At 33.7% G+C, this 12626-nt stretch overlaps 1 protein-coding gene across 2 annotated transcripts in view; it reads left to right on the top strand.

Moving 5' to 3' along the window:
• The first annotated feature begins 1822 nt into the window (after nt 1-1822).
• The window catches only part of LOC144297236 (NKG2-A/NKG2-B type II integral membrane protein-like), a 58644-nt gene continuing 47840 nt past the window's right edge, over nt 1823-12626 (top strand). For both annotated transcript variants that reach the window (XM_077871080.1, XM_077871079.1), the window contains exons 1-4: nt 1823-2261; nt 2868-2945; nt 3410-3472; nt 3828-3979. In XM_077871080.1, the coding sequence (XP_077727206.1) occupies nt 2075-2261; nt 2868-2945; nt 3410-3472; nt 3828-3979 (480 nt within the window). In that variant the 5' untranslated portion in view covers nt 1823-2074. The remainder of the gene's footprint in view (nt 2262-2867; nt 2946-3409; nt 3473-3827; nt 3980-12626) is intronic.

The following is a 12626-nucleotide window of genomic DNA, read 5'->3' on the forward strand; positions in this document are numbered from 1 at the left end:
AAGTTGAATATGTAAGTCTTCGGAATTAGTGTCAAATATCAGTAAATACCTGTTACTGGGACGATGATTTTAGAGTATTTTCAGTATAATAGAAGTGACATAGCAAGGGCACAAGAAGAAGTATGTGATGATAATTTACCAATCTTACCTCAAATTAAAAGTTAAACATCAAAGACATTTCTCACACGGTCTCAGTGTGAGATTCTCAGTGTTTGTGATACAGGTGAAAGTAAGTGAACAGCCTGGGTGGTCAAATCTCTGACCCCAATATCATCTGGAATATAAAAATTTCTCAGAGACACATGCCAATTAAATGACACAATACAAGCTGAAAACTGATACATTCTGGAGGTGTGTGATGAGAAAAAGTGTCTTCAAAGTAGCCCAAGTGTAAGAATTTCCTGTTCAAATTTTAAGTGACACATTGATAAGAAATCAACTTTTTCCACTATTACCTCACTCTGAGCTCTCACAGGGTCAGCAGTCTGTGAAGACCACAGATATTACCTGTTTACAAGAGTAACAAGGTCTCCTACTGGAAGATGCATGACTTTCTGGCCAACAGAAGGTATGTAGCTCTACTGCCCTGTCTCTCTAATAGCCAACTTTTAGTGGGAGATTTCAAATGTTAGATGGGATGTACCCGAGGTATAATTAATATACAATCAAATCACAAAGAACGTTGGTGTTTTTATTCTAAAATTCAGGGTGAAAAATAAGAATAAATATGAAATATCTTAGAAAATTTCTTAAAGTATTTAAAACATTACCTATGGTGAAGTAATCAAGTGCATACAAACACACATAGCTGGGTCTATAAATCAATATAAAGTCAAGTGAAATCGCATAAGCATCATGATAAGAAACAGTTAATTTTGGATTTGTCATCAGTCTAGATATAATTACATGTAAGATTTGATATTTAGCTTAGGCTTTAAAAATGAACTCTTAAAATGAATTCATCAAAGAGTGAGGTAAAACATTATTCCTCATCCACTTACTTAGGTAAATGAAACCAGTTTTGTTTTTTATAAAAAGCAGGAAGAAATTTCTTCTGTAAAATGCTACTTTAGATTTATCTATGAATAGTCAAAAGACTTTTTTAAAAAATCGAGTAAAACTTGGCAAACAAAATTCCATACTGAATGGTACTACTGTCTAATGAGTTATGTTGCATCATCTAATGAATATGAATCAGTAATTATAATGTGGCTATTGTGTTAAAAATTAAAATAACTAATATATTGTTGGGTTTATGAAAGCCAGATTGAATAGTAAGTGATTTATATGCATTAAAAATTACACCTTTTTACTCCAATTTTAGATTAGTAAACTAAATTGCTAGACATGAAGTAACTTTTTAAAGATCACATAAATTTGAGAGCCAGAAGTAATTCTAGATCTCACTGACTTCAAAACTCATTGGTAGAATTATTAATTTACATTTATTTGATTTGTCAAAATAGCTCACACAACCAAAGCTACCCTCATAACTGGGACAGCTGTGGGATCATTCTGGAAGTTTGTGACAACAGTGTTCTTCCATTAAATGAACTACACTTTTATCTATCATTTTATGGTTTCATATTTTGCCATTAATGCCAATTAATGGTGTTAAATTAGTGGTTTTCAAAACATAGCTTTTGTTATTTTGTTTCAATATTCTTTAGGTTTAGGATAAGTTTAGTGTATTGCATAACATTTGAACATATATAATTTTTCTTTTAAAATTTAATTTCCAGAACTCTACAATTATTCAAAAAAAGATCATTTGATAAGAACACATCACTTTCCAATAAATATCATCAAATAAATTAATTTATTACAGAAAGTTCCTATATGTACTAAAACTATTTCCCAATCAGACTCCTCAATGTTTAAGCATGACTGGATTTAAAGCTCTAAGGGAATTAGTACCAGATTTTACATTATCAACTGCAAATGAGTACTATCACCCACCTCACGCTCCACCCAGTGTGACCGTCCTGGCAGTTTTGTCATTAAATACAGTCTTCATCAAGTCCTTCAGTTCAGTTCCACTTGGCACCGTGCCTGCCACTACACAGCTACAGAGATGAATAACCAAGGAGGTACCTGTGCAGAACTTAATTGGGTGAATAACTCAAAGAGACAGCAAATGAAAGCTAAGGGCACTAAAAATTCCATTTCAGTAACTAAGCAAGAAATAATCTATACAGAATTCAATCTTCAAAATGCTTCTCAGGATCATTCAGGGGAACGCAAGAACTACCACTGCAAAGGTAAAACATTTAGTACATAGTGTAACTGTTCTAGTATGTGATCTGGGGCACATTGGTGGAGAGAATGAGTAGGGAATGATGTCCTATATTTTTCATTTGTAAGGATCAGAGCTTGGAGTTGGTAAATAGTATTGTAGACTAATAGACTAATTTTACTCAAGCATTGTTGTAATTCACAGTCTTTGACTGATAACTCATAGAGTATTACTTTTACAGAAAATGCGATGGTATATTCTGAGAGAAGATTTCAATGGTAGATACAGTTTGGGGTCCAAGTTTCTATATGTGGACTCCGTGTGCATCGTTGGTTCTCTTGTATGTAAATTTCCTAAATGGTTATTTCCATCCATCCTTTGTCAGTGTTTTCATTTCTTTTTTCAATTTTTTTTTTAAAATTTATTTATGATAGTCACAGAGAGAGAGAGAGAGAGAGGCAGAGACATAGGCAGAGGGAGAAGCAGGCTCCATGCACCGGGAGCCCAACGTGGGATTCAATCCCGGGTCTCCAGGATCGCGTCCTGGGCCAAAGGCAGGAGCTAAACCGCTGTGCCACCCAGGGATCCCAGTGTTTTCATTTCTGTTCCTAACATTTACTACTATTTCCAGGGAAGATCTTTGCTAGGATGCTGGGAATCATCTGCTTTGTCTTGATGTCCATTGTGATAAGAATACTTCTTATTCCCCGTAAGTGTTTAAATGACTATCTGGGAAATTTCATTTTAATGATTGTCACTGCTTCAAAATATCTCATACTGCATGGGATATATCTTTCATTTTAATGCATTTATGCTATAAAAGTGGAATGATTATCCTGAATTTCTCAAAAGTATAAGTAACAATAGTTGTAGAGAGTATTACACAAATATTCAGTTTCATTACTCAGAGAGGTGTTCTAGGAGACACAATGAGAAATAAATACAAACCAATTCTTAAGATTTGTTAAACCCCATACTGTAAGAAATGGAGAGGTTTGATTCTTAATAGGCTTTTGAAATATGTTCTCCCAAATCTTCATTTCTTTGTTAATATTGTTTGGTGAAATACATTTTATTACAGAATTTTGTAATTCTAAACAGTACCCCAAGTTCTAAGTTAAGAAACTGAAATCATATTTATTTCAGTTTAAATTTTTATGATGATTTCTTTAGGTTTTTCAGTTACTGAAATACTGGAACAGAACAATTCATCCCTGAAAACAAACATTCAGAAAGGTATAAAATGATTTTCAAAATTCTGATATTATTGTTGTTTCTATTTGCCTCAAATTTCCTCCTCCTAAAACATGATAAGAAATCATTTTACTATTCTACAGAAGTCGTTTTATTCAGTGCTCTTACACATGTAGAGATTAATATTTTTGTATGTTTATTTTATATAGACACATAAATTAGGGAATGACAGGCTAACCGTTCTCTGTGAGCCTGTGTGAACATATTTTATTTATATTATCCTGTGAGTGTTCCTAGATATGTATACCTATATACATACCTATGCAAGTATGTAAATTAATTTGAATTTGTTAAATTTCAAATATCTTTTGTATAATATCTCATAATCTCTCTTTAGCTTATCACTGTGGTCATTGTCCAAAAGAGTGGTTTACATATTCCAACCATTGCTATTACATTAGCACTGAAAGAAAACCATGGAATGAGAGTTTGGCATCCTGTGCTTCTAACAACTCTAACCTGCTCTACATAGATGATGAAGAAGAACTGGTAAGGTTTCAAATGTTTCCAGATTTTATTAAAGCTTATCAATTAATATATTTCTAAATCTCATCTATATTTTTATATGTATTTGTAGTTTATTGTAAAGTCTGTTAATATTCCATAACTTGACTCTATGTTTTATTTATATTTTTAATCTTTTAATGTACATTTGATAATTTTCAGTATTGCTTTTCATAGAATACCATCCTTCTATAAATGCTCTTATGCCTGAAATAAAGTTTACTAATTAATTTTACCACACAAGGAAACTAAACATATGATTGTGCAAATTGATCACAAAATAGTTAGAACCATGTAATTACAAATTGAATCGTGAAATAAAAGTTTAGAGCCTCTATCAGCCCTGTCAACTTCAATATTATGAAATATCTTCACTTACTTTCAGACTTTATATGAATGGAAGCATTCAGTACACATTTTTATGTGTGTCTCCTTGCACTTTCATATGATATTTGTAATCCATCTATATTATGACATTTGTCTATAGTTTGTGAATTTTTACTGCTATCTGATATGAGTATGATATTTTAAATCTATTCTCAGAAATGTAGTTCCTTTTTTGTATGTGGGTATTATGAATAATTATTTTATGAGAAGCCTTTTCCATGCCTTTTTCACATATTATATTTATAATGATATATTTATATATTTATTTATATATGACACATAACTACATAGTATATGTATATTTAGGCATATAAGTATTATATTTATCATAATAGAATAATGATCTAGAAATATAACATCATAATTGTAATTATATATAATTATAATACAATTTCTTCCAAGCATGAGAATGAAATTACATGGTCATAGATATGTGCATATTTCAATTTATTACATTATTCCAACATTTTTCTAGATTATTGTATAATTTTGCTGCATAGTCAATGTTTTTCAATTGAATAACGGACAGTGTCTAAAATATCTTTGTCTTCCTAGCATGTTTTTTTTTTCCCCATTATTTTGATTGGAGAAAAAAAAACATTTTTGAGACTTTTGTCTGTAACTGTTAGTGTCTGAAATTTGCCTAGTCTGGGATATGTGAGGTAAAGAGAAATTCCACTGCATTTGCTGCCTGTCATTCCCTGGAACTGGAGTGCCTGGTTCTGTCAAGCTTCTCATCATCTTTCTAAATCCTCTTATGTTGATATATTTATATCTCCAGTTGTTTTGGCTCTATTTGGTGGGAGGACTAGGGATAAGTATATCCTCTCTATCTTTCAGGAGGGGAAGTCTGATTTGTAACGGTTTTAATTTGAATTTTCCCAAGAGTAATAGTATTGAGCATCTTTTCCTGCACTCATTTGGAATTTTATAGTTTACACTTAGGTTAATGATCAACTTGGAGCATTTTTGCATGTAATGTAGGGTATATAATTATTAATATTATATGATAGCCAGTTATTACACAACATTTGTTAAGAGTCTATACTTTTTCCACTAAATGACTTTGCATCATTGTTGAAATTTATTCACTATATGCATGTGAGTAAAAATTTCGCACCTTCTAATATGGTTTCATTTGCCTAGTTATGTATTTTATTTCCTTTTCCTTTTTTTAAAAAAATATATTTTTGTAACAATACATATATATTCATTCTATTTCAGAGTCCTCTTGTCATCTTTCTAGATCTTTTCATGAACATTTTCTTATTTTTATCTTTCTCAAAGTTTTTTTTTCAAAATAAGAATATAGTTTTATCAAATGCATTCTGCATCAGAGAAATCATAGGATTTAATTTTTCAAGTTTTTATTTAAAACCAGTTAGTTAACTTACCATGTAAGATGAGTTTCAAGTGTAGAATTTAGTGATTCATCACTTACATACAACCCCCAGCTCAAGTGCCCTCCTTAATACTCATCACCAATTTAACACATCCCCCTGCCCTCCTCCCCTCCAGTCAGTCTAGGTTGTTCTCTATAGTTAAGAGTATGTTTTCTGGTTTGCCTCTCCTTTTTCCCCCTATTGTCATCTGTTTTATATCTTAACTTCCACATAGGAGTGAAATCATATGGTATTTGTCTTTATCTGACTGACTTTATTCATTTTGGATAATTCTCTCTAGCTCTATGTCATTGCAAATGGCAAAATTTCAATTTTTTGGCTCATATTTCATTATATATATCTCCCATTCTTTATCCATTCATCAGCTGAGAGACATTTGGGCTCTTTCCATAATTTGGCTATTATTGATAAGGCTGCTATAAACATTGGGGAGCATGTATCCCTTTGAATCAGTATTTCTGTGTCCTTTGGGTAAATATCTGGTAGTGTAATTGCTGGATCATAAGGTAGCTCTATTTTTAACTTTCCAATGAGCCTCCAAACTGTTTTATACCGTGGCTGCACCAGTTGTCATTCCCACCAACAGTGAAGAGGATTCCTAGTTCTGTTTCTCCACATCTACACGAGAACCTGTTGCTTCCTGTTTTGTTCCTTTTAGCCATTTTGTCTGGTGTGAGGTGATATCTCATTATAGTTTTGATTTATATTTCCCTGATGAGTGATGTTGAGCACCTTTTCATGTGTCTGTTAGCCATTTGCAGGTCATCTTTGAAAATATGTCTATTCATGTCTTACACGCATTTTTAACTGAATTATTTGTTTTTTTGGGTGTTCAGTTTTATATGTTCTCTATAGATTTTGGATACTAAGCATTTTTCAGTTATGTCATTTGTGAATGAATATTTCTCTCATTCCAAGGGTTACATTTTAGTTTTGAATGTTTCTTTTGTTTTTTATCTTGATGAAGTTCCAATAGTTTATCTTTTCTTTTATTTTCCTTGCCTCAGGAGACATATCTAGTAAGAAGTTGCAATGTTCAATGTCAAAGAGGTTACTGCCTGTGTTCTCTTTTCTTGCTTCATCAAATATTAGTTGACATATAGTTAAATGTGGGTCCATTTCTGGGTTTTCTATTCTGTTCCACTGATCTGTGTCTATTTTGTGCTGGTACCATTGTGTCTTAATCACAGCTTCTTTATAATATATCTTAAAGTTTGAAATTGTGATGCCTCCAGCTTTGCTTTTCTTTTTTAAGTTTACTTTGACTATTCAGGGTCTTTTTAGTTCCATACAAAATTTAAGAATATTTGTTCTAGCTCAGTGAAAACTGCTATTAGCACCTTGATAGGGATTGCATTGAATGAATAGATTGCCTTGGGTAGTATGGACATTTTAACAATATTTTTTCTTCCAACTCATGACCACGGAATACTTTTTGTTGTTTCTTCTTTTTTTAAAAGTATTTATTTATTTATTTATTTATTTATTTATTTATTTATTTATTTAATGTGAGTGGTGGAATGGGGTAGCAGAGGAAGAGGGAGAGAGAGAATCCCAAGCCGACTCCATTCTGAGTGTGAAATGTGATGAGGGGCTTGATCCTACAACCCTGGGATTATGACCTGAGCCAGAATCAAGTCAAATGCTTAACCGATTGAGGAACCCTGGTGTTCTGTTTTTTTTCATTTCTTTCTTTCATCTTCAAATTCTTTTATCAGTATTACATAGTTTTCAGAGTACAGATCCTTTACCTCTTTGGTTAGGTTTATTCCTAGGTATCATGGTTTTTGGTGCAATTGTAATTGGGATTGATTCCTTGATTTCTCTTTATGCTGCTTCATTATTAGTGTGTAGCAATGTGACAGATTTCTGTACATTGGTTTTGTATCCTGTGACTTTACTGAATTTGTTTTTCAGTTCCAGCAGTTTTTTGGTGGAGTCTTTTGGGTTTTATCTATAGAGTATATTGCTTGTGATTTCCCCTCTCTCATTGTGATTTTATTAATTCGGGTCTTTTCTCTTTTTGATAAGTCTGGCTAGTGATTTATCAATTTTATTATTTTTTCAGAGAACTATCTCCTTGTTTCTTTGCCCTGTTTTATTGTTATTTTTTCTCTATCATTTATGTCTACTCTAATTTTTATTGCTTCCCTTCTTCTGCTGACTTTATGCTCTGTTTGTTGTTCCTTTTCTAGCTCCTTTAGGTGTAAGACTAGGTTGTTTACTGGAGATTATTTTTTGCTTTTTGAGTTAGGCCAATATTGCCATATACCTCCTTTTGAACTATCATGTTTTCTTTATTTTTATTTCTATGTATTCTTTTTATTTCATTTTACAATTCCTGCTTGACTAATTCATTATTTAGAGGTATTTCATTTAAACTTGGTGCATTTGTTTCTTTTCCAAGTTTTTTTCTTATGGTTGACTTCAAGTTTCACAGTGTTATATTCAGAAAATATGCATTGAATGTTGTCAATCTTCCTCTACTTGCTGAGGCTTATTTTGTGCCCGTTTATGTGATGTATTCTGGAGAATGTTCCATGTACAATTCTAAAGAATGGCTGCTTTGGGATGAGATGTTCTGAATATATCTGTTAAGTCCATTTGGTCCAGTGTGTCATTCAAAGCCATTGTTTCCTAGTTCCTTTTTCTGCTTAGATGATCGTTCATTAGTGTAAGTGGGGTGTTAAAGATCCTTACTATTATTGCATTATTAATGAGTCCCTTTATGTTTGTTACTAGTGGTTTTATATATCTGGTTGCTCTCAAGTTGGGAGCATAAATATTTACATTTTTTAAATATTATTGCTGGATAGCCCTCTTTGCTACTCTATACTACTCTTCATCTCTTGTTATAGTACTTACTTTAAAATCTAATTTGTCTGATACAGGTATAATTTGTCTGGCTTTCTTTTGATGTTGATTTATATGATAGCTATTTCTCTATTCCCTTACTTTAAATTTTCAAGTCTTTAAGTGTAAAGTGAGTCCCTTGTAGGCAGTATATAGATGAGTTTTTAAAAATTCTTTCTGACATCATATGTATTTTGATTGGAGCATGTAGTTCATTTACATTCAGCATAATTATTGATAGGTATGTATGTAGTGCCATTTCGTTGCTTGTTTCGTTGTTGTTTCTGGGGATTTCTCTGTTCCTCTCTAGTTTCTGTCACTTTTGGTCTTTTTTTTTACTACTCAAAAGAACCCCTTTAATATTTCATGCAGGTCTGTTCAATGTTCATGAACTTCTTTAGTCTTCATTTGCCTGGGAAATGCTTTATCTTTCCTATTTGAAATGATAGCTTTTCTGGATACAGTATTCTTGGCTGCAGATTTTTCCTATTCAGCAAGTTGAATATATCATGACAATTGGTTCTGGTTTACCAAGATTTTTGTGGAGAGAGCTGCTAACTTTATTTCTCTTCCATTGTAAATTCGGGTCTTCTTTTGTCTTGCTGCTTTTAGATTTTTTATCATTATATTTTGTAAATTTAACTACAATAAGTCTTGGTTGTTTTTGTTGCTTTCATTGGGAGTTCTCTGTGCTTTTTAGCTTTGAATGTCTGGTTCCTTCCCTAGATTAGGAAAGTATTCAGTTATTACTTCCTCAAACATGCCTTATCCCAGTTTTTTCTCTTCTTGTGGGACTCCTATGATATGAATGTTTTTATATTTGATGGAGTCACATTTTCTCCAAGTTTACTCTCATGATCCACTATTCTTTTTCTCTCATTTGTGCAGCTTCATTATTTTCCATAATTCTATCTTCTATATCACTTATACATTTCTCTGTTTCTTCCGTCCTTGAAGTTATTACATCTAGTTGATTTTCATATCTTAGTTATTGCTTTTTTAATTTCTGACTGATTTTTTAGCTCTCATTTCTCTGTGGCAGGTGTCTCCCTGAGGTCTTCCATGCTTTTTTGAAGCCCAGTGAGTATCTATATGATTGTTGCTTTAAATTCTGTGTCAAGTAGATTACTTGTATCTTTGTAAATTAGATATCTGGCTGTGATCATTTCTTATTCTTTCTTTTTGGTTGAATTTCTCTGTCTTGGCATTTTGCCTCGGTCTCTGTTCTTCTCTGTGTTATAAAATCCTGTTGTTTCCTCCTCCTGAAAGTAATGGCTTTTGAAGAGGAAGCCATATAATGTCCAGAGCCTGGCACTTCAGGACGTGTCTGTGGTGTGTACTGCTTGTGCTCTGCTGCTGTGTTTTGGCTGCTCTATCCCTCAGGTCAGACATCTACAGAGTTTCTTCTTGCCTGCAGTGGGCAGTGTTTGGGCTTTGGCCAGGGCGACAAGTATTAACTAGGTGTGGTTTCATCTGCTTGTTAAATGAGACCTGATGTTATTTCCACTGGAACTGAAGGATGGCAGAACCCTATGATCAATAGACATGGTGCATGTGGGGATTTGTGTTGATCTTCTGGGGAAAGGGCCCACGGCTCCTGGTCCTTAGGCACACTTGCCCAAGAGAAGGAGTACCAGCAAGGCACAGTGAGGTGAGACTTGGTGCATGCACCTTAGGTTGTAGCTTGCTATTTACTGAGGTTGGTTTATGCTGAGGGGGAGGGGAGGGAAATGGTGCCAGCTAGCTTCTTCATCTCCAGAGAGGGGAGTCTGTGCTTGCTCTCATGGAAGCCCTTCCACAACAGTGAACAATTCCCTCTTGCGCATCTCAGGCATTTTTCCAATTGCTGTTTTCACATTGTCTGTCTCCAGGTTGTTTGCCTGCCTGGAGTACCACATGCACTTTGGACTTTATCTCAGCCAAGCCTGCTGACCTTTAGCTCCAATTTTGGGGGGGGCTGGTGTAGCAGGGACCTGGCTGGTCTTCTGGGGGATGCTCTTGGCATGCTGGAACCGATGCAGGTTTGACCCATCATGGCAGTCATGCCTGAGCACAGGGGCATGGAATTTGGAGCAAAGCAGGCTAAACAGCCAGTGTCCACGTTAGTTGCCCTCAGCAGGTGTCTCTGTGCCTATGCTGAGGGGCAGAGGAGGGAAATGGATCCTGCCATCTCTTTTGTCTCCAGATGTACCATGACACCTCTCACAGATATGCTAATAGAAGTGAAAATGGATTCTCCCTGTGCACCTTAGGAGATACTCAGATCATGCCATCTGTCCCAGGGTTGCTTGCCTGCCTTTTCTCCAAGAGTAGGGCACTACGCTTAGGTCTCTATTCAAGCACAGCCTACTGACTGTTAAAATAGCAGCCTTCAAGCTGTACTGATGGCAAAAACTCATGAAAATCAACCTCTCTTGTTTTCTCAGTCAATAGCTTTGGGGAAGTATTCTCCTTGTTCACTCCCCTGTGCATTCCTCTCTCTATCATGTTTCTCCATGACCAGGACTCCCACCTCTCTGCAGCACCTATGACCTGTTTCTCCCCCAAACCACATTTCTACACTTGATATCTTTCTCGATGTGTTCTCTACACTCCCTCTAGTTGTGCAGTTTGTTCTATCAGTCTTCAGGACAATTTCTTGGATATTCAGATCTTTTGCTTGTCATCTAGTTGTCTTCAAGTGATGATGCAACCCTAGGGTCATTTTACTATACCATCACCTTAGTTCCTACCCCCCAAGAAGGCATATCATTTTATCTTCTTTACTCTGCTAATGTGATGGATTAATTTTATGAGATTTCAAATGTACATTTAGCATGGTATTGCTTCAGTACATTTACGTATGTCATGAGCTATATTTTTTAATTATTGTTAAAATCTATCTATAATTGCCATGGACATGTAGTTTCCTTTTTAAAAATATCCCTTCAAAACTACATATTTTTCCTACCCCACAAAAACTTTCTTTTTTAAAAAATTGAAATTATATATTTCTTTATACAGAAACATCTAAATGCTCCATAACCATGTGGAAAGTTTTTTGACTTGCATATATAATCCTGTTAGAAATTATAAGATATATCTGGTATTTTTATTTCTTTTTGTTTTGGTTTTTACAAGTTGAAATTTTTTAGGATTTTTTTCTCTTTTATGTCTATTTTTAAAGGTATTTGCATATTTTCAAAATATTATGTTATGGTAATTTTACTGAAGTATAACATGCATACAGATGAAAGCACATGTTAACATGCCTACAGGTGACTGAATGTTCAAGTATCACCATTGCACAGAATGAGGAAATGAATTGCAAAATGTCCCTTTCATGTTCTTTTCTGATAAAAAGCACTTTAATTACATGGAATATTATAGTATGTATACTTTATTTTTGGCTTTCTCAGGTAAAGCTAAACTTGTGTGATTTATCCATATAGTTGCGTGAAATTGTCCATAGCTCCTTGTTCCATTATCTGATTGTACTACAATGTAAAATCCATTCCGATGATGATACCATTGGATATTTGAGTATTGTCCTATTTGAGGCTACCATGAATTATATTTTACTATACATATTTCAGCACCAGCTTTCATCTAAATATATGTTTACCATTTTTTCCTTCTATAACTTCATTAAATTCTTCTTCTAGCTTCCTGAGAGGTGAGGTCCTCAGATCATTCATTTCATAACATTCTTCATGTTGAGTATAAGTGATAAAGCTATGAAATTATCTCTAAACACTATTTTAGTTCCAGCTTAAATTTTTTGATATATTCTCAGTTTAATATCTGATATAATAATCATTAATAATCATTAATATCATTCCAGTACAAGGTAATTTATATCATCCAGTACAGGTATTTTCAAAAGTTTCATCTTTGAATTGTAAATTTTCAGAAGTATATCACTTTCCAAACTGAAAATTTTCCATATTTCTTTCTGTTGTTGGTTTCTAATTTACTTTTTTCTTTAGAGAATGTTCTTTGAATTATTT

Source organism: Canis aureus, chromosome 25 (assembly GCF_053574225.1).
Source record: "Canis aureus isolate CA01 chromosome 25, VMU_Caureus_v.1.0, whole genome shotgun sequence".
Lineage (NCBI taxonomy): Eukaryota > Metazoa > Chordata > Mammalia > Carnivora > Canidae > Canis > Canis aureus.